General features: G+C 50.7%; 1 protein-coding gene across 9 annotated transcripts in view; it reads left to right on the top strand.

The window, feature by feature from the left end:
- The window catches only part of phf21b (PHD finger protein 21B), a 71,160-nt gene that overhangs the window by 36,336 nt on the left and 12,303 nt on the right, over positions 1 to 22,521 (top strand). For all 9 annotated transcript variants that reach the window (XR_010327323.1, XM_064318821.1, XM_064318827.1 and 6 more), the window contains 2 exons: positions 15,037 to 15,306; positions 21,127 to 21,219. Coding sequence is in view for 8 of the 9 variants with exons in the window: in XM_064318821.1 (XP_064174891.1) it covers positions 15,037 to 15,306; positions 21,127 to 21,219 (363 nt within the window). In the remaining variant the exon portion in view is untranslated. The remainder of the gene's footprint in view (positions 1 to 15,036; positions 15,307 to 21,126; positions 21,220 to 22,521) is intronic.

The raw sequence follows: 22,521 nt of genomic DNA on the forward strand, positions 1-22,521 counted from the left end.
CCTGACCCCGAGAATTTATATATATGGAAAAAAGCTGGAACCGATCCCAGGTCAGAACCTGAGGGCAAAATCAATCTTCAGTACCTGCTCCAAGATGGTTTCACAGAGCAGACCCTTCTCTCCAGCCGTGCCCCCCCTGCTGAACCGCTCGTATTGAAAACCCTGCTGAGGGGGCAGGGCCTCTTCAACAGGCCTCGCGCCTTTCATCCTCTTCCTCCTCACGGCGGCCTATGACCCCCATGAATATGAACAAAGGACACATGAATATCGCTCTACCTCCAACGGCCTTGGAGTGTCTGAGCCAAAGTCACGCAGGGAGGAGGGGAGTTTAACTCCTATGTGACTTCAGTGTGTGTGATGTCACTGCTTCAATTGTGATGTCATTGAGGTTTTTTTTGTTGTTTTTTTTTGGATAAAGCTAATTTCCATTGCATCCCTGTAGAGTGTGTGTGTGTGTGTGTGTGTTGGACATGGGGTAATGTTGGGGGGGTGGGGTGTAGTTAATCACCAAGTAGATTTAAAAATCTGAAGCTTTCGGGAAGACTTCCTAGACGTATGGTATGGAGAACCAGTGCAAATTACTGCACCACTGAAATGAACAAGCATAAAAATACATGGGGGAAAAAATATTCTTGGAAGCCCTTGTACACTCTGTCCCAGAAAATTATACAGGAGTGTAATAAAAAGGTTACAAGTGTAATTCATTTATGGAGTGTACCTGGTTGTAAATGGAATCTGCAGATGATTACTTGCTTTTAATGAGCTCGTTGGCCCCCCCGCCAGTGGAACAGAGAGCTGTATCTACAGTCTGTCCGTGTGCAGTCCTCACACACACACACACACACACACACACGCACACACACACGGACCTTTCCTTTGGTTTTGCCGTCCGGCTAAAGTCGTTTTTTTATTTTCCCTTTTTTATTTTCCTGGATCTGTGGCGGAGTTTGTCTTGGGCGCGGGCTCACGCACACCCAGAGGGGAATCGCATTTGCCTGCTCTTAATGAAATGGCAGTTTGGCCGGCGATAACGGCGTGAAGGATGGAGTGGGTGGCACGGGCCTGAACACACTCATCTGTCTTTCCTTCTGGGGGGGGGGGGATGGGGGGGCCTGCCGACGAACAACATGGCAGCCTCCGCCGCAGAGACCCTGTCAGATCTGCAGTACTCCACCATGTTGCCTGTTTGTTACAGCAGCAGTAAAAAAATAAACATTTTTAGGGGGAAAGCGTGTATCGAGTCGCCACTGATTTTAAACGATGTATTTCACATTAATATTTCAATTTGATGGGGCTCTGGCGGGCATGAAAATTGTCTAATAAGCAACAAGTCCGAACTGTCAAAGATTGTACGCGGTGTCAGTAAGATACTGAAGTAATGCGCCCTGGACGCAGCAGTGGGTAGTGTGTGGGGTTACCTGGCTATCAGAGTGAAATGGAAAACTCATCCTCACCTTGATTTAATTAGTCAATACGCCCATTAATCAGAGCATGGCTGTTCCATGGCTTGGTGAGATCCTGGCTTGTATGGGGTGCAGAATAGCCCCCAGAATGCCCCCCCTGTCCCCCCTTGAGGATAATAGTGGCCAGGGTCTGTGTGTGCAGGACGGGTTGCTGAGTCCCTACAGTCTGCACCCCCGTCAGTCTCTACCGCCACTGCGCTTATGAATTTCCCCTGTGTGGAAAGCAATGCATGTTAAATGAACTGCCCTGTTCCTGCTCCAGTCCTTCTGTGTATTTTATAAAACTATCCATTTCCCTTTTTTTTTTTAGTTTACTTTTTTTGCATCGCAACTCTCGGGTTGAAGTCAGGACAGCAGTAGTTGGATGCCAGCATCTATTTTAAAAAAATAAATAAAAACACAAAAGAAAAAAAAACGTTTTTTTCTCCCATGGTTCCCTTTGGTAATCCTGCATTCTTCAAACAGATTACGGTGTCAGACGGATGGAAATACGGGAGAATCTGTTGTGTCTGGATGAATGCGCTGCTCTGGGTATCACGGGCCAGAAAACAGCAGTACCCCCCCCCCCCCCCATGGTTTCCAGTGTGTCTGTGGGTGTGAGCTGATTGGAGGAAAAAGCATGCTGAAGTACATAAGTTTACAGGAGTGTCCCCCAAAATGCACTGGTGGAGAAAATTACCCACCAACCCCCACCAAGGAGAGGAAGACATGCCTCCATGTTAGACTTTTTAATCGCTGAAATTAATGGTGTACATTTGACTTGGGAGTCTGTGGGTAATTTGTTTAAATGAAGCTGGCTCCGTGGTCTGTGTGTAACGTGGTTCTGAAGCGACGCTAAGCTCGGAGGACGGTACAGAAATGCTGAGAGAGATGTAGGCTGCGCTGCCTTAAAAAGAGGGGGATGAGGAGAGGAAGAGAGCGCGCTTGGGCTCATTATTGCGTTTGATTTCAGAGACCAGATTTATGGCGGTCCGTACGTCGATTTTCACCACTACTTTCCAGCAGATTCGCTTTTTTTTTCTGCCTGAATATTTCTTCCTTGCTGGAACACACCGTGTGTTAAGTGTTTAAAAAAAAACAAAAAGAAACAACAACAAAAAAAAACCTCATTAGAGTGAACTTTGTGCTCCGTGATGTGGGATGATGGTGGCGGAGCGTTCATGTGTGTAATTGGGAGTTTGTTTTCCATCGCGGCGCGCCGGTTTGCCTTGTTAGACGGGTGTATTAGCATTTCTGCGTGGCTGCGGAGTGTTCACACGCGTGCTTTTCGGGTTACTGCGCGTCGGCATGCGCGAGCCGAGTCTCATCGGGCCGTTGCTGTGGACGGGACCAGAAGCGCTCTGTTCTGCCTGATGTCACGGCTGATTGCGAAAAGGTGTTGAGGCTTTTTTTTTAGAAAATCCACTCTGACGGAGCGCAGATACCCCAATCTCAGCCGCCCATCTTTGAGCTGAGAAAGCGAAACCGTGGCGGTTTTATAGCGGTGTTGAATCTCTCTCTCTGCGAGTGACTCATGCGGTGCTGAAGCGGGGGCCGGTCCGTCACCCGGACAGATCAGACGAGGGCAGAGACAACAGGCCGCTGAGTGACTCCATGATGAAGCCGTCGCTGGAGTGAGTCTGCAAAACCTGGGTAGGAACCTTCCGGAGCCGTAGGCCTGTAGAGGGTTGGTCCTCTCCCTGTTCACCCCCCTGATGAAAATGCGAAGGATCTGGTTCCTACCTGTGCTCTCTGTGGGACCAGTGCGGACCCAGCTGAGTGTTTGTGTGGGCCAGGGGTCAGGGGTTAAGGGTCAGGGGTCAGTCAGACCGCTGTAATGTGTGAGAACAGTGACCGTACAGGAGGGTGCCCTCATTGACCAATAGGAAACTGCAGACGCCCACCCAGCCGTGGCTCTGCTGGACCAGGTGGGCGTTTAAGACCAAGAAATTAGTTTTAGTCTCCTGTAGGGAACATGAGTCTCTGGTCTTAGTCTCACTAACCCTGTATTCTGCTGTGCTGAAACGTGCACTACGGGGGACAGTCGATAGTGCCCAGCCTCGCCGCCAGGACGCCCGTCCCCCGCCGATACGCGGAGCTCGTGTGGACGCGGCGGCGGCGGCGGCTTGGCGCTCAGCGCGTCTGGCTCCTGTCGTCTGCCCCCCTAATTAACTGACCCCTCTCAGGCACTCCCAGCCGCCCAAGGCCCCTCTCATTTGCTGATTGAGGGCCCGTCGCCATGGCCCCCGCCCCCCCCCCCCCCCCCACACTCGTGGGGCCGTTTGGCCCTTGGCTGTGGCGTTGCGACTGCGGCCCTCTTCGGTCCTGCTGGGCCCCGTCGCCAACCCCCCCAAATACCCCCCCCCCCCCCCCCCCCCGGCTACTTTCAGCACCCGCCCCGGACTCAATGGCCACCTGTGGCGAGTAAATGAAATATTGACTGACGCTATTGACTTGTAGATCTAATTTGAAGTGATCGCAGATCAGCCGTAATGGTGCAGAAGGAAGGGGGGTCTCTTTTAATGAGCCGCCGCTGTTCTCCAGGGCCCCAGGCCAAATACCTGCGTCCTTATGAGCGCACCATCACGACCGACACGGAAGTGTTCACGCAACGTTACCGGAATGTTGTGTCAGTGTCATGTAACATTGCACGTAAATGGCAGCAACGTTGTGAGTGGTTTTGCGTTAGCTGGGTTGTGGGCTTGGCTTCAGAAGCACATCCAAATTGCGTGTTTTTACATTTTACAAATTTTGTATTTGTGTAACAGAAATAATTATGAACTGCCACAAGATAAATTAGCCATTAAATGAAGGTCATGTTCCACACACACTTTACATGCTAGATCCTAGATACAGTTTCATTTGTTTTAATGAAACAGCTGTGGCTAAGATTAGCTTCAGGAAAACTGATCTGGGATCAGCCGTTTGCTTTACTCTCGTTTGTATGGCTTATTTGTTATGTGGTCAATACTGCATTGACGCGGCAGCTTTTCAAACGAGAGAGCAGAGAGCCTAATGTACCGCTGACAAGATATTGCCAAGTAAACTGTCGGGCGTTGAGCCGTTCACAGTGAACGGTGCGCTGAGTTTTAACACTCAGGCTCTTATTTTTGATGGAGAGGTGATCTGATTTGGCCTCTGTGCTCCTGCCGTACGGAGTGAAGGAGCAGGATGGGGTGTTCTCTCAGGCCCTCTTTTTTTGGGGTTGAGCGGAGGGGCCCAAACAGCCTCCAGCCTCCCCCACTTTGACCTCTTTGTTTTGGCCAAGATCCCTTCTGTCACTGGCACTCTGGTTCGGCTTTCACCCCCCCCCCGGGGGGCTGGATAGGGCACCATTACTGTCCTTCCTGTAGCTAATTGTCTTTTGTCCTCTCTTCGCCCTCTTGACCCTGCTCTAGGAAAGGAAGTGTGTGCAGTAGGACTGAGCACCGTCCCGTTAATTACTCCTTAACTTTAACATCTCAGCGTTTTGGCATTTGTGTTTTAAAAAATATATATAAATAAATAAATAAAAAATATTGTATGCATAATTTATTTTCTAACGTGATAGCTGTCCATTAGGATGCCATTCCATTGCCTCCCACAAGCTGCTCTTTACAAGTACTTTTGTTTGTCGTGGCTTGCAAGCAGTGTGATCCCTCTCCCATGTCCACACGGAAAAGTTGCTAATATTTAGCATCTGTGCTTTAGCCTCCAGTTGCTGAGGTCTCGTTCAGAGGGCCTGTTGGTCCAGTCGTTGAGGTGTTGTTCAGAGGGCCTGTAGGCCCAGTCGCGGAGGTGTTCAGAGGGCCTGTAGGCCCAGTCGTTGAGGTCTCGTTGAGAGGGCCTGTAGGCCCAGTCGCGGAGGTCTCGTTCAGAGGGCCTGTAGGCCCAGTCGCGGAGGTGTTCAGAGGGCCTGTAGGCCCAGTCGCAGAGGTCTCGTTGAGAGGGCCTGTTGGTCCAGTCGTTGAGGTCTCGTTGAGAGGGCCTATAGGCCCAGTCGCAGAGGTCTCGTTCAGTGTTGTCAGTGCTGTCAGTGTTGGCGGTTCTGCGCGCTCCAGTGCTCTTCCTGCTCTGCTGCTTCTGCTCTTTGTTGCTGCATCTGTATTCAGTGACTGTCAGCAGAGTCCATCTGCTGCTTTCCACTACAGACCCACATGCGCGCACACACACACCCCCTTACCCACACTCACACACACTCACACGATTGTGCACACACGCCCAGAGAGCAGAGCTACTGTGCAGTCTGCCAGCGTTTCACATTCAACACAGACCTCCTCCCTCACTTCCCCCCCCCCCAGCCAACTGCTCCAGTCTACCGCCACCTTCCCCCACAGCGCGCTCTCACTGAGTCACTCTCTGTCTTTTACACTTTGTGCTTTTCTCTGCTTCTGTTGTCCTGTTGTATTTTTAATCAGCTTAGTGTTTCGAAAAGAGACGGAGACAGAGAGAGAGAATTATTTTAGGGGTGTTGTGGAGGTGGTGGCCGGGGGGGTGGGGGGTGGGGGGGTGGTGGATGTGTGATGTGGGGTAGAACCAAAAGCTGTTCCTGTGTAATTTTATTATCCAGACTTAACAATGGGATAATTTCCTTCTCCAAGAGGTCAATTAAATGGTTGGATGTGAGCTTACTTATACTCAAGTATCAGAAGACCATAATGTGTGTGGCAGTTCCTGAATATTGCTGGAATATCCTTTTTATTTTTTTTTGCTCGCTCGCAAAATTTCTAACACAGCATGGCAAATATTTTGTAACTGGCAGCGTGTGGAGAAAATATGCTCACCCAGCAAGACAGACAGCGAAGCTGTGTGGTGCATCCGAGCCTAGCACAGTCGCTCAGACGAACAGGAACATCTCTAGCTCAGGCACACTGGTGTATTTCCCAGCTGTAGGCCTCTGCTGTTGCCTCTTTCAGGCCTAGCTTTTGTGTGCCGTTCCCTCATCTTGATCTTACTAATGTGTCCCTCACTCTGGTTGGCTGATCCCTCCTGCCTTCCTGCCAGTCTATGTAGGATGATTGGTCTGCTCTGCAGGCCCCTGGGTGCTGATTGGGTGGTTTTCTATCCCTTTTTTTTTGTTTCAGTGAAACGTTATGGGCCCAAGGCTTGTCCCGTGTGTAACTCCTGCCTTTATAGTGTGTAGCGCTGACGTGTGGCTGTCGTTTCTGCATCCATAAACGGCACAGGAAGTTATAACGTTATAAAAAGAGTGGTGAAAACAGGCTGCAAAGTAATATGACAAATTTAGGATGATGCAGATGTCCTGATCAACCAGAGGGAGTCACCATTCTGTTCTGAGGCATCAAAAAAACGGATAGCTAAAAAGCAGCCCCCCCCCCCGGAGTTTCAGTGGCTCTACAGCAGTGTGGGGAGGCCTAGGATTCCCCCCGCCCCCACCCTGGACGGAATATTCAAATTATCGCAGAAATATCAGCAAAGTGGAGGGACTGATTATACGGTGGTACTTGACATTTTAAAATGGGCCGATTTTTTTAAATGGCATTTTGATTTGGCTGTTTACGCTTTATCAAACTCGTTTCCTTCACCATTATGTATTTATTTATTTTTTGGTGGATTGATTTGGCAGGACTTTTCAAAAGCACTTTTATTGCCTTCCCACCCCCCCCCCTTTTTTTTTTCAATAAATTGGAGTGAGAGAACACCAGCATCGCGTCTGCAGGTCCCCAGTGCCAGCATCCTGTTTGCTTCCAGTATTTCTCCCACAGTCAAAGCCCACTGTTATTAGAGAGAGATGGGCTTGGTGCAGCCCTGCAATAAGGGCTTTCATGATTCCCACACACTGTGCTGTGGTGCAGGTATTTGTACTGTGACTGCGCCTGCGTTTTTTTGTTCTGTTTTAGCGCTGAGCTCCAGAAGATTGGATTTGAAATGAAACAGTGACTGCGAGGTTAACGCGTAGACCGTCCGCTTCAATCTGATGGCGTTTACAATCCGCATTCTTACACGATTCACCCTGTGCAAGGGTAAAAAAAATATCCTCAAATCAAAGCTGACAAGTCTGCATGTTTTCATTGTTTTATTTTCAAATGTGCTGCAGTACAGAGCCAAAATAAAAATAAGAAACCATGCCGCTGTCCAAATGCAGCAGGAGCTGCACTGTAATTAAGGTACAGCTCCGTGCTGCCTCCCTCCCTGTTAGACAGTAACCGTGGAGACGGAGACGGGCCCACTCGGATGTGGTCACAGCTGCAGAAAGGTCAGGGGCACATTATTAACTCGAATGGCGGGGGGGGAGGGGGGGGGAGTTATGGAGTTCCCGCGGTCGGCAAGGCCGGTCACCACGACGGCGGTCCCTCGTAACGCGGGGGAACGATGATGAGACCAGAGAGCGGCGCCGCTGGCGGGCCGACGGAGCTTCTGACAGGTAATTATGGTCCGGTTAGCATCCCGTCATCGGCGGCGGCGGAGTCGGCGCTGGCCTCAGAACCGCGTTAGGGGGCGCGACCCGTCTCCTGTTCGAGGGGCAGGGTCACACGCCGCAGGGGCGCGTCTGATGCAGTCGCGGGTCAGAGTTGGAGACGGGTGATGTCGTCATTTGGGCCGATGTCTGGTAAGCGTGATGTATACATGCAGCCTACTGCTGTTTCTCTGCCATTATGGTAAAAAAAAAAAAAAACATAATTAAATAATTGACCGGGTCTACTTTTCATTAAGTAAAATGTGACAGAGGCTTGGCCCAGTCATCATTGCCCTAACGGTTCTGGTGGCTCTTGTAGGCTGTAATAATGAAGTCATAGCTGTGACTGAGCGTCCTGGCAGGGGTCTGAAGCTGACCCTCGCCGTGCGTCACTGTTGTGATGGGTCAGGACGGGCCTCGCCCTCGTACAGGCGTAATCATGTTTGGGGATGAGTATGGGCATAGTCATGGTCAGAGGCGCACTCTGCTGTTTTTAGGAGCCCAGCGTGAGCGCAGAGCGTGACCCTCAGGGCGAGCCAGCTTGTCCTCCGTGTGCTCATGAGCGGGAGGAGGAGGAGGAGCAGGAGCGAGAACGCGGCAGAGGAACCTGGAGAGAGCAGTGCCAGATCAGCGCAGGCGGCCCGCGGGGTCACAGAGTCACCAGGCCCCCGGCTGCACTCTGCATTTCTAATCATCTCTCTGGAACGGACTCAGAAAGCGGAGCCTTCGTCGTCCTCTTCCTCCCGCTCCCTGACCCGCTCCTGAAATAGCCTGCCAGACCGTACGGACGCAGTTCGGAGGAGATTGATCTGAGTAGCACGCGCACTGGTTGTGCTTTTTAAGGGGTTAGTTGATCTGCAGGTGGTCTGAGGGGAAAAATAGAACTACAGTTCCTCATTTTCTTGGCCTCTTGGCTGTGGATGAGGCTCTTGTGTTGTCAGAGTGACTCATGCTGGAAACAGGGAAAAAAAAGTCTTGGCTCAGTGGATCTGCTTGGCAGACTTGGCCTGGCTTCCTCACAGTAGTACCCATCTACCCAGCCAGCTCAGCTAAAGCACTGCACCTTTCTCCTGGTCGCAGTGCCATTTTATGGTTGAATATTTCTTTTCTTTTTTTTATAGCCAAAGCAGGTCAGGTTTGGTACCTTGCTCTGTTACAATCACAAGCCCACTTCCCTGTCCACTGCGCCGCTGTGTGCTTTTCAGCTTTACTGGAGAGCACAGGGTGGAGGGGAATGCAGAGAGAGAGGGTGAGACATGCGACGAAGGTCGCCAGGCCGGATTTGGACCCGCCGCCATGTTCGGGCGCTTGTGGCGAGCGCGTGGGGCGATGCCGGTGGGTTTGGGAAGGGTGCGAGAGCGCGCCGGAAGCCTTTTTTTCTTTTTTTCTTTTCCGCGCTCGTTTCAAAATGAGAGGATGTGAAAGGAACCATGGCGTTATTTGACTCTTAAGCAGCGGGCAGGGGGGGAGACGCAAGCTATTTATAATGAAGAGAGTGTGATTTTAACGCTCTCTGGTCAGGAAGAGGAATTGCTCACAGGTGGTGCAGATGAATCATGGGTAGAATGCTGCTTCTTCCTCCTCAGCCTCTTGTACAGCCCTCTCTCTCTCTCCATCTTTTAAAGTACAGCAGGTGCTTTGACCTTTGCGCTGTCATGCTTTGTTACTTACATATTCAAGACTGCACAGGATTATTGACCTTTTTTCATCTTGGCCAGGCTTTCTTTTTCTGCTTTTCTGCAGAAGTACAGCAGCGTGACATCCCAGGCCGGGCTGAGGGATAATGTCGCTGGCTGTAAGCACGCCTGGTCCTGGCGCCCTGAGCTGAGGACGTTTGAGGCCGTTTTCCGCTGTCGGCACCGTTAAAAGAGTGGTTTTAACGTGCGTTTGGCTCCAGGCCTTTTTTGTTATTGCGCAGCGCGCGTCGCGGTGCGTCCGTGCACCTTCTCAGAATCGAGCAGGGCGAGTAACGACGCCGTTCCCATCTCCGCGCTCACGCCGTTCCCATCTCCGCGCTCATTCCAGCTGTAAGCGGCCTGAAGGATTTATGGGGGTAAAATGCAGATCTTCGGGGCGCCCGGGAGCAGAGCTGTGCCAAACCAGGGGAATTAGTCATGTGGATTTCTCCCGCTCGCCGCGGCAGCGTCGCCAGTTTTTAATCTGACTGCAAGAATAATGCAGCTCTTAAACAAGCATTCACCTCTCCCCCCCTCTTCCCTTCTGTGCACAGGACCCTGCAGTGTGTTCTCTCTGAGATGCTTGTGCTGGCGCAGCCGAGTGTGCGGTGTTCCTCCCGGTTTATCTGGTGCAAACGCGGCTCTTTGGTGCTGTTTAAAGCGCTGGCTCCATGCCCAGATAAGGTGTGTGCAGGAGTTTAATTTTGTTATCTTTCTTTGCCTCGTTCTTGACTCTTTTTTTCCGGGGCAGAGAGACGGAGTCTTCCGGGTGGCATTCCGATGAGGTGATTCCACACGGAGGAAAACGAGGCGGTTGTGTTTGATTTGCATTTAAATTGATTTATTGCCTGCAGACGGTGTGACAGACTAGGGGCTGCTCAGTCAGAATTGTTTTCTCTGGGAGTAAAAAAAAAAATCACCTTTTTTGGTCTTTCTCTTTACTGCCCAAAATAAAAAGGTAACTCAGGAGTGTTTGATCCTGCAGCAGTGTTGGCACTTGTGCTTTGCCTCATTGCGAGTCCTCATTGCAGCATTCCCATGATTGATTGGTGAACTATCCAAAATGGTAATGTACCTCACAAAATGGCTTAAATGGGATGCATTAAACCGAGGTTGTAGTTTCTTCTCTTCTTTACTTAAAATGTAAAGCAAGCGCTCTCAGAATAAAGAGTAGTGGCCTCGGCGTGCTGGGCAGAGAGCAGCACAGTTAATTCAGTGCTCGAGTGTGGGGCTCTTTGAAAGAGCGCTCAGAATATGTGAAGGCCACCGTGTGCACTTCCACTCAGAATCTGCGTCCACCACCCCCCCCCCCCATACCACTGAGAGCCTCTCTGTTAGTCACAATCTTCCCTCCTTTTTCTCCAGCCTGCACTACTCCTGCCCCCCCCCCCCACCCGCCCCTCCCCCCATCACCATAACAACACCTGCATGCCCGTGTTCCAGCCTGCTGATTGGTGCACGCTCAGTCTCGGGGTCGAACTCGCAGTGAATGGCACTTCAGCTTTTCTGAGCCGCTTCTTCTTCTTTTTTTTTGAGTTCTGGAGCACGCCCAAGTCATTCAGAGACGCGGGGAGGGCTTCAGATTGGAGGGCTGCAGAGCAGCCGAGCCCAGCGGTCTGTTAGACGAGATTGCTGCCTGTCCACAGCACAGCGGCTGTAGTTAGCGTCTGAAGCAAAGAAGAAAAAGTCTTTTGGGGCATGTAGCACCGAAAAAACAAGGCATTGTCTTTGGTACGAATACTGAACTTGCGTGTGCGCGCGCCTGTGTTCACCAGGGCCAACACAATCCACGACCGCCTGCAAGGAGCCAAAATGGCCGCTCATCCACTGGAATGAATCACCCAGTTTCCCCCACAGCCACTTCTCTGGCCCCGGGATTGCACAGAGATCCAGGCTCTGAGAATGCAGTGGCGCGCACGCTCTGTGCACAGCAGTGTTGTGCCTCCCTTATCCGTGTTCAGGTAACTCCCCTGAGCACTTTATCGGGCCTGGATCTAAGGGTGCTCCGTTACACAGCCTCGGGTGGGAATTGGATCGGTCGCTTTAAAGTTAATCCAGAGCCCAAAGCCAGACTTTTCACAGATAAAGAGCGGAAAATTGCTTTCTGTCATTCTGGAAACTTCTCAGCAAACCTCTGAAAATGCAGTTATATGTCTCACCACATTCCGTATTAATTTACCAATGCAGTGTTTCAGCTGTGCCAGATGGACAGATGTGCAGAAACAATGGTGTATAATTGGGAAAATAAGAGATCTCGGTCATTCAGAACCAGTTTCTTTCCCCCCTCTCTCTATTTCCCCCCATCTCTCTCTCTGACCTTTGGGACAGTCAGAGGAGCACGGGCCTTCCTGAAGTCCAGATGCATGCTGGTACTGCGGCTGCCTGTGGCTCAGATTGATCCCCTCAAACAATGAGGGCCACCACCGGGCTGGCCAACGAGGGGGAACAGAAATTCCTCACAACCGGCCAATCAGATGGAGAGCGGTGGGACGGAATATGCTGGAATCCCACTTTGGGTTTTGTTTTTGACTCTTTTGTTCACACAAAGGAAAGGCAGTTGGTCAGCTGGGACAGACTTGGGCAGCCTGCTCCCCTGATAGGGGTTCCTCTCAGTCTGAATGTGTGTGTGTGTGTGGTATGTGAATGAGTGTGTGTGTGTGTGTGTGTGGTATGTGAATGAGTGTGTGTGTGTGGTATGTGAATGAGTGTGTGTGTGTGTGTGTGTGTGTGTGTGTGGTATGTGAATGAGTGTGTGTGTGTGTGTGTGTGTGTGTGGGGGTGTTGCAGGAGCGGAGAGGAGGAAAGAAAGGGGGATAGTGACAGAGTGGAGGAGGAGGGGAGGAAGGGAGGCCCGAGCCCTGCGGTGCTTGTGTTGTGCTCCTCTCCTCGTTCCACAGCGTCACAGGGAGAGGGACAGCGCCTGCTGATTGGAGCCCAATCTGACACAAAGCAAGACTTCAGTTTCCACGGAGACCCTCCCTCCCCCCCCACTCTCCAAAAAAAACCCTTCTTCCTACTCATACATTACCCCCCGTCTCTCCCCTCTGCTTATTATGAACCTGTAAATTCACTCCACAGTGAAGTGCCTGGACTGCCCCCCCCCCCCCCCAATCCCACCAGGACAAAAAAATGAATGCAGACGAGCCTTGGTCTCTCTCCCTGATTAAATATGCAGTGGTTCAGGCTGCACCCCCTTAAATTAATGTGAGCCCCCCAAACCCCCTCCCCCTTTATAATGTCTGTTTGGTGGGTGTAGCCCATGTTCTGCCTTAGTAATCATCAGTTTATGAAGTTATGAAATAATCAAGTGTGTTATTTATCTATCCCTGTAGGCTTTGGCCAGAAAACTCAGAAATACAGGAGGCAATTTGTGTGTGATCATGAGTGTGTGTGAGCGAGTGTGTGTTTTGTATCTGTTTATGTATGACTTAAATTGTACTTCAGTGTACATTTCTGAGGTAAAGATAATTGCACAAGTGATGATATAGATCAGAAAACTCTGGGAATCGCATTTAACTCCCAAACTATTCTGTTCTTCAGGAAATCCTCTGGAGGCTGATTCTTTTGACCCAGAGATTGGATTTTACTTCCCAAAAATCTTTCAGTAATTCCAAGGAAGCTATTCTTCAGTCAATGACACTAACTTATACTGACACCGTATGGCCCTCCTGTTACTGACTCAACTTCATTATGTTCACACATGAACTGAAATTAGATACTTGTACCCGATGCACGGGACATTGTAAAACAAAAAATAATAAAATGATATAAAATAAAAAAAATTAAAGTACAGTGTCAGTGTGTAATGTCAGGATTTAACACAATCTCTCGTCTTTTCTCTTCCTTTCCAAAAGGAGAGTTAGAGGCAGAAACGTAAGCATTCAGTGGGGCCCGCCTACACTTATTTCTGTGTCCCGGCTGCCCTCCCCTCCCCATGCACACACACACAGACCCCTCCCCCTCAGCCCTGAAAGGTACAGGGAGAGGAAGAAGGGCAGCTGAACAGAGTATCAAATATTTAGAGCCCCTCCCCCTCCTCCTCCTCTCCTTGGCCTGCACTTTGTTAGTGTATGAACTGCTGGAAAAGAGAAAAGGGAAGGTGTGCTTGTCTCAGCCTGGAAATGCGTTTTTTTTCAGAGGCTGGGCTGAGTAGTGGGCGGGTAGGGGGGTGTGTGGGGGTGGGGGGGTGTGGCTGCCAAACTCTGTGCCGCGTAGCGTGGAGACGGACGTGTCGTTAACGTTTCATTCGTCAGGACCAGCGAGGTGAGAGGTTGGTGAGAGAGGGGACACCGCTACCTCAGTCGGTCGCCAAATGAGTAAATGCATGAATCAGTGATTTAACTTCTCCCTGACTCTCTGGACCTGGGTGGGATTAGTGAGCTGCTCCTGCCTCTCACGTTTTCTATAGCTCTTTCTGTTTCTCAAGCTTGAGCTGTTTACGACATGCCTACATCCAGGCACTGCCACTTTGGGGATTGGTAGCTGAGAAGCATTCTTTTTCCGTTTTCCTTTTTTTTAGTTTTGTTTTTTTTTACTCGCACACAAAGGAACTAAATTGGGGGGGAAAACAAAAATGGAACTAATCTGCTGCAGAATATTTGGGTGGGAGCAGAATGAACAGATTACGGATGTGTTTGTTAAGGATAATTAAGATGCTCAGCGGGGATTCCGAAGCTGGGAATGATAAATAAACAGATCCATATTCCATATTTCCCCTCCTCTCTCTCCCTCTCAGAATAAAATATTTCTGTGTGGCAGCCGCGTGTTATTGGCAAGCCCAACGCGATCAATAAAACTCAAATACTGCATGTTTGCTTTGGTTTGAGTGACCAGAAGACACTGAACTCGGGGAGAGGGTGCATTTAATGAGCTTTCAGAACACGTTTACTAACCCTGACACCTTTCAGACACGGACTCAAAAGTGTGTGCGTGCGTGTGTGTGTGTGCGCGCGTGCATTATAGACGGTGTGGTAGAAGTGAGTGCATGTATATTATAGACTCTATGGTAGAGGTGTGTGCACGTACATTATAGACTCTATGGTAGAGGTGTGTGCACGTGTATTAGAGACATGTGGCAGAAGTTAGTGTGCCTATATTAGAGACAGTGTGGCAGAAGTGAGTGTGCGTATATTAGAGACCGTGTGGCAGAAGTGAGTGTGCGTATATTAGAGACGGTGTGGTAGAAGGGTCTCTCTGCAGCTCCAGCAGTTAGTGCTGCTCTCCTGACTGCAGCACCTGTGGGGTCTTGGACCGGAGCCATTATGTGCAGTATCACTGCCGAGCCGTCATGTACATCAGTGGCTCCCAGCCCTGTTCCTGGAGCTCTGCCGTCCTCTAGGTTTTCATTTCAGCCCGAATCTGGCCCACCTGACTCGGTGAGATCAATCAGTGAGATCTCCCGCTGTTGAACCAGGTGCGTTTCCTTAGGGAAAGTGAAAATATGTACATTCTCCTTTTTTTTTTTTTTTAAATTTTATTAGGTTTTTCTGGCAGTTGTGACATTTCCCTCTCCCTCTTACAGAAGCTGGCTGTGAGGGGCTGTCCCGTGGGGAACTCCAAGCCCCTCCCCCTCATCAAGCCGCCCGGCCAGAGCATAGCCATCTCCGTGGTGCCGGCCAAGGCTCCCGTCTCCATGGTGACCGCGCACATCAACGGGCAGAAGGCTTTGGGGCCCGAGCCGCTGCAGATGGCCCCCATCAACCTGCAGACGGCCGGCAGGGTGTCGGGGGCCGGGGGCCATGGCGGGGGGCACGGGCTGAGCAGGAGAGCCGCGGAGCCTCTTCACTCACAGGTAGGGCACCCCCACCCCCCAGCACCCCCCCCCAGCACCCCCACCCCTTATCCTCTGCCTCGCTTTTACTCAAAGGAGTGCAATCCACAGCGACCTCTGCTGACAGGGAGGGTGTTGGCCTGGGAGCCTCCTCATTCACAGGTAGGGAACCCCCACCCCCAGCACCCCACCCCACTCGCCTGCTCTCGGGGTGCATCCAGCACCTGTGACGATGGTTGCCTGAGCCTCCTTCAGTCGGCCGCCCAAGCACCCATAGCTGAGTTTCCTGTCACTCTCCCGGCCCGGCGGGCTGGGTCAGGCCGCTTTGTCTGAGTGGGTTCTGCGCTCTCATTGTGAGCAGGAGGAGGCCTAGGATAGAGCTTCCATTCAGCCTGTTCTTCCCCCCAGCTGCCCCGGTCTCCCAGACCACCTGGCCACCCATTTCAACATTTCTAATGGGGGTCCAACTGAATGCATGTACCCTCCCTCAAACCCCCGCCCCCTCCCTCAAACCCCCCGCCCCCCTCCCTCCACCCCATCCATTGAGGTGGTGCACCCATTAGGCACACAGTTCAAATGGCACGTGTTGTTCATTTTTTTCCCCTTACAGTAAAAGGATTGTTATCGTTTAGCTGACATAACCAGTAATATACAGTAGCACTTATTGGCAGCAGAGTCTTCTGTTGATTTTCCTTCCAATAAAGAGGTTGCGCATTTATTTTTACACTTCTGTGAGCGGTTAGCAATATTTATCATTTGAACATTGATCTGAGGGAAGTCCATTTTTTTCCCCAAGTAGTTCTATGTAACCCCTGCAGTGCTGTATGAAAGGACGACAGTACCAGTCTGGATTCAGAGTGCTGAAGCGGTCGCTGTGAGGGTAGATTTGGTGATGTCGCTGGCTGTAGAGGACGCTGTAGGGTCTCCCGGGGGGAGAGGGTGGCTGCAGTACCTGGGACAGGTGAGCTGGCGGGTTGCAGAGTGTAATGGCGGACCGGCGATGGTGGGCTGGCCTGAAGCTTTTTTTGGCGCGGGCGCCTCTTGTGTGCCCTTCCGCCGGTGCTGTGGGAGGAGCGCCAGATTTTGGAGGAAAAAAAGGGGGTTTGGTAAAATTCCAAAGGGCAGAGAAAAGTTTTTTTTGACTTTTCTTTCTCAGCACTTTAAGAGCACATGCCCCCTGATAAGTCCTCATAATGTATGGCTCCTGCCTGCCAGCTTGCAGAGGCGTCTCAGCCAAGGTCACCCCCGTCCCGCTGTAGCCTCGTCCAAGCCCGCCGGAACGTACATCTCCCTTTGGCATGGCAGTGCTACCTGCTGCTGCAGGTGGATTCTGGGATAGCTTGGCATCCGCTTACTGTGGGTACGAGAGCCTTCCACGGCCGTGTGTGTGTGTGTGTGTGTCTGTAGACGTGAGCTTTCAGAGGGGAGAGAATGTAAGCACACGTGTGTGTGCGTGTGTGTGCGTCTGTAGGAGTGAGCTCATAGGGGAGAATGTAAGCACACGTGTGTGTGTGTGTGTGTGTCTGTAGGAGTGAGCTCATAGGGGAGAATGTAAGCACGCGCGTGTGTGTGTGTGCTGTAGGAGTGAGCTCATAGGGGAGAATGTAAGCACACGCGTGTGTGTGTCTGTAGGAGAGAATGTAAGCACACGCGTGTGTGTGTCTGTAGGAGTGAGCTCATAAGGGAGAATGTAAGCACGCGTGTGTGTGTGTCTGTAGGAGTGAGCTCATAGGGGAGAATGTAAGCACGCGTGTGTGTGTGTGTCTGTAGGAGTGAGCTCATAGGGGAGAATGTAAGCACACGCGTGTGCGTGTCTGTAGGAGTGAGCTCATAGGGGAGATTGTAAGCACACGCGTGTGTGTCTGTAGGAGTGAGCTCATGGGGGAGAATGTAAGCACACGTGTGTGCGTGTCTGTAGGAGTGAGCTCATGGGGGAGAATGTAAGCATGCGTGTGTGTCTGTAGGAGTGAGCTCGTAGGGGAGATTGTAAGCACACGCGTGTGTGTCTGTAGGATTGAGCTCATAGGGGAGATTGTAAGCACACGCGTGTGTGTCTGTAGGATTGAGCTCATAGGGGAGATTGTAAGCACACGCGTGTGTGTATCTGTAGGATTGAGCTCATAGGGGAGATTGTAAGCACACGCGTGTGTGTATCTGTAGGAGTGAGCTCATGGGGGAGAATGTAAGCACACGCGTGTGCGTGTCTGTAGGAGTGAGCTCATGGGGGAGAATGTAAGCACGCGTGTGTGTCTGTAGGAGTGAGCTCGTAGGAGAGATTGTAAGCACACGCGTGTGTGTGTCTGTAGGAGTGAGCTCATAGGAGAGATTGTAAGCACACGCGTGTGTGTGTCTGTAGGGGAGATTGTAAGCACACGCGTGTGTGTGTCTGTAGGGTAGATTGTAAGCACACGCGTGTGTGTGTCCGTAGGGGAGATTGTAAGCACACGCGTGTCTGGTCCTTGGCAGCGCTGCCACGCTGGTGGGCCCTCGGGGGAGAGGCTCCAAACTGCTCACTTTGCACTAAATGAATTAGACGGGCACAGCGCCCGCGCCTCACCCAGCAGCACCGCCAGAGGAGCGCTGAACTGGTGCGCACACACACCCGCCTGTTCCCCTCTCTCACTCACACACACACACTCTCTCTCTCTCTCACACACACACGCACACACACACACACACACACTCTCACGCTCACACACACACACACACACACACACACCCGCCTGTTCCCCCCTCTCTCACACACACTCTCTCTCTCTCTCTATCTCTCTCTCACACTCACACACACTCACTCACACACACACACACACACACACACACACACACGCGTGCCTGTTCCCCTCTCTCACACACACACACTCACACACAGTCATACACACACTGTTGTAAATTTTGTTTACATTTGTCTGTGCTGTGTCTGCATCCCACTCTTGTGGAAGTGGAAGTGTACTGTTCCCAATTTGGTGTCAAAAGACCACAGCAAATGTTTTAATATATGATGTTAGGTTCAAGGTCTATTATATATTTGGCAATTTCATAATACTCTGCAATACATTCCACAATATTTGGACAAACGTTACTTACCGGTCCCTCTTCAGCCTTTAGGTTTCAGCGTTTAAAGGGACTGCAGACAGAGAAACGGATGCGCCGAGACTTTTGCTGAGATGCATTTTCACAGCCCCAGCGCCAGCTGAACGTGTGCTGCTGAGCAGCTTAACACCATAAATGTTCAGCGGGGAATCGATGCAGGAGCTGGTTTTGATATGAAATTCAACATTTCGCTGTCTGCGTCGACTTATGGAAATAATCGGCAATTATGAGCAAAAAAAAAAAGAAAAGTTGTCACCTGTCACATCTGCTGTAGCTCTAGAGCAGGCATGGCATACTCCTCCTAATGCTGGATTCCCTGTGGAAGTGAACACTTCAGCTGAACACACACCTGCTGTAGCTCTAGAGCAGGCATGGCATACTCCTCCTAATGCTGGATTCCCTGTGGAAGTGAACACTTCAGCTGAACACACACCTGCTGTAGCTCTAGAGCAGGATGGCAGATACTCCCGCTATGCTGGATTCCCTGGGAAGTGACACTTCAGCTGAACACACACCTATGTACTCTAGAGAAGGCATGGCATACTCCTCCTAATGCTGGATTCCCTGTTGGAAGTGAAACACTATTCAGCTGAACACACACCTGCTGGAGCTCTAGAGAAGGCATGGCATACTCCTCCTAATGCTGGATTCCCTGTGGAAGTGAACACTTCAGCTGAACACACACCTGCTGTAACAGGACTGGAGAATGCCGGGCTGGCCGGTCTGAACACCGGCGCTGGGTTTGTGGTGACGTGCCGTGGCCGAGCCACCGTACTTCAGTATAAATACAGAGCACATGGAGGAGGCGCCAGCCAATCAGAACTGCGCTCTCGGTGCCTTTCCGGGCGAGGCTGGCTGCTCACACTGCCCCCTGGTGGCGTTTGGCGGGAGTGGTGAATGGGTGAGCGCGTTTGCTGCTGCAGTGCTCAGGAAGGGATGGAAAGGGCTTTTTAAAATTTTTTATTTTTTATAAATGTTGAAGTTGTTTGTGGAAATTATGGTCTGGCTGAAGTAATGGGCAACGCCCCCACGTTGCTAAGCGCTCACGCCACTGGGCGGTGACGTGGCGTTGGGGCCCGCCGCGTACCCCGTGGCATTGTGGGAGGCCTAAGCGAAGGTGCTTTTTGGTTTATAAAAGGAGTGCACAATTACGAAAATGAATGCCTTTTCACTGCTAGCATTTTATCTTGGCAGTTGCCATGGGAACAGCCTCCCCCCCTCCCCCTTTCCCAACCTTCCTCCCACCTCCAGCCCCATTGCACAGCAGCGCTGAAGGGATTTGTGTCTGAGGACCTGTCGGCTCTTGCTTTATTGCAGAGCTCCTTGAGTTCTCCTTTTTTTATTTTTATTAGTTTTTTTTTTTTTTCTTCCCTCCCAGTGATCTGGTTTCGTCACTATTTTGAGAAGAAATTTCTGGTCATAGCACTGACTTACTGAAATCTGAATGATGCTGCTTTCTTTTTTTACTATCCACAAACAGCCTGGCCCTTTAGTATGAAGTGTCATCTGTCTGTATGATTGCAATTAGATCAGTAGGCTCGAAATTCTATGACCATTTCATTGAATTTGGCTAAATACAAAGTTGTTTGTTTGTGAAACTATGATTTTGATACTTGAGGAGAGTTGTTGATTCTGTGGTCCTGTTATTGCTCCTCTTGGCCAAATAAAAATATTGTGAATTTTTTTTATCTAACAGGCTGGCTTTCAGTCAATTAACAGGGCTGTTGTGGGCCTGTGTGTTTCAAGGTTTCTGTCCAACACGGCTGTTGAACTCCAGGAATCTTGCAGCCTGTGGAGTAATGTTAGCGAGCATGGGAGAGAGACCGAGGGAGAGAGAGTTCTGGAAGGCTGCCTGGCTGTGTATTAATATCCTGTCTATTGGCAGGGTACCCTGGTTCACCTTGCTAAGGTCAGACTCTGAGCCAGCTGGTGCGGTGTGACATAATCCCACGCTGCCCGTCAAGTGCGCAATACACACCCCTCAGTCTGCCGGGGCGATACACACACACACCCCTCAGTGTGCTGGGGCGATACACACACACACCCCTCAGTGTGCCTGGGCGACACACACCCCTCAGTCTGCTGGGAGCGAGACAGCCTGCTGCAGACAGCGCATGCGGCCTACTGACAACGCGTGGTCTACAGGCAGTGCGTATGGTCTACTGAGTCAGCTTCAGTTCAATTTCCTGGATATATAGCAATTTTTCATTTTTTGCATCTCTTCTTTAAATATTTGTTGTATCGTCTAAATTCTTTTAAAATCGGGTGTCTGCGGTGGACTGGAAAACAAGCTCTTATGGTGTTGAGTCCCTCTGTGAAACCATAGCAGAGTTTGTGAAACGGGCCTGCCAGGAATATCCCACTGAAGCCAAACGGTCTGCCCCCCTCACCCCCCTCTCTGGGGCCTGGCGGCCAGTAAAATTCAGAATTGATTTTACTCTTGGTTTTAATCTTGGCACCTGAGCTTTTGAATGCCACTGGCCCTGCTTGGAACAGCTGCTCTCTGTACACAAACTGCCACACCCCCAGAACCCAGGACCCAGAAGTTCTCTCCCTCTCTCTCTCGCTCTCAAATTCAAGTTGCATTATTGGCATGAAATACAAATGTGATTACTGCTGAAGCATGGATATAAATAATATGCTAAATAATATTAAAATAATGAAGAAAATATATAAGAACAATAACAGCAACAACAATGGTAAATCAGTAAGTATGTGCATGTTTGTATGTTTGGTCTCTCTCTCCTGCAGATGCTGGGAACCCTCACCTCTGTCCCCCTAAAGGTGCCTCAGGTCAGCTCTCTGCACCGGTTGGCCATTCAGGCCCCCACCGTGCTACCTCAGGTAGGACCCCCCTGCCCCCTTCCCCCACCGTGCTACCTCAGGTAGGACCCCCCTGCCCCCTTCCCCCACCGTGCTACCTCAGTGGACCCTGCCCTTCCCAACACCCCTATTTTTGGAATCAGTTCAACAAAGTGGAACATCCCGTATTAATATAAGAGAGAAGCAGAGCCCTCTGGGACATGCAGTCCCAGCACCCTGGAGCGTATCGCTGGGCTGGGATCCCACAATGCACTTTGACACTAAATTAACTGATGGAAAAGATCTTCAATCATCTAATGTGTTCTTAATGCTTTGGTCTCTGGTTAGTGCCATAACCTTTTTTTTATTATAAAGTTGGTATTATTTCCCCCCTTCCCCAGTGTTGTTGTATAACTGCTTTAGATTTAATATATGTCCAAGTATCGCTAGAATGATTAATCATTGGCAGGTGTTTGTTTATTCAGTGAAGGAGTTTCCACTCCAAAGCGGTGTAACTATTTTCCATTGCAGTAATTTAAATGGCCACAGGATGGCAGCACACACCGTGGCAGATTAAGAGCTCGTTGGCCTTTGTAGGGCTGAACTGTGGAGGTCTATTATGACACATCTGAGACTGGGCACAGAACGGCCTCTGCGGGAGAACTCTGATTAACAGCCCGTCACAGACTGCAGTTACTCTGTCACATTTTACACTGCAACATCAGTGTGTGTGAGCGTGTGTGTGTGTGTGTGTGTCTTGTTTCTCCACTGTGATTGTGTGTCTTGTCTCCACTGTAATTGTGTGTGTGTGTGTTTGTCTCCACTGTAATTGTGTGCGTGTATGTGTGTGTCCTTCCTGTGTATCCACTGTAACTGCGTGTGTCTCTGTAACCCCTACATCTCTGCTCTTCAAAACTCAGATGCTTTGCCTTCAATGCACCTTGGACCACTTTAATAAAATTTGTCGACTGACTAAACACACCGGCGGGAGCCCCAAGAGGCACTCTGCTCCCCCCCCCCCCCGAAGGACCGGCGTCAGCGTCGAGCCCCAGCATCAGCGCGGGACAGTCGAGAGTGACCCATATTTATATAGCCCTGTCGCTTTAATTTACGAGACGTCACAGCGAAATACTCCACTGTAAGTCTTCCTCCAGCTGGTGATGGGGGGGGGCGGTACAGTACAGAGGTAGTTTCTCATAATGGCCGTGCTGTTGCTGCCACTTCCCTGACCATAGACACTGGTGAGAGAGACTGGTCAGGAGAGATGGTGTTTAACATATGGATCCAGCGCAGGAAGCGCATCAGTAGCTGTCGGAGTGCGGTGCTGTATTAAATGGCCTTTCT

The sequence above is a fragment of the Anguilla rostrata genome, chromosome 19 (genome assembly GCF_018555375.3).
Source record: "Anguilla rostrata isolate EN2019 chromosome 19, ASM1855537v3, whole genome shotgun sequence".
In the NCBI taxonomy this organism is placed as follows: domain Eukaryota; kingdom Metazoa; phylum Chordata; class Actinopteri; order Anguilliformes; family Anguillidae; genus Anguilla; species Anguilla rostrata.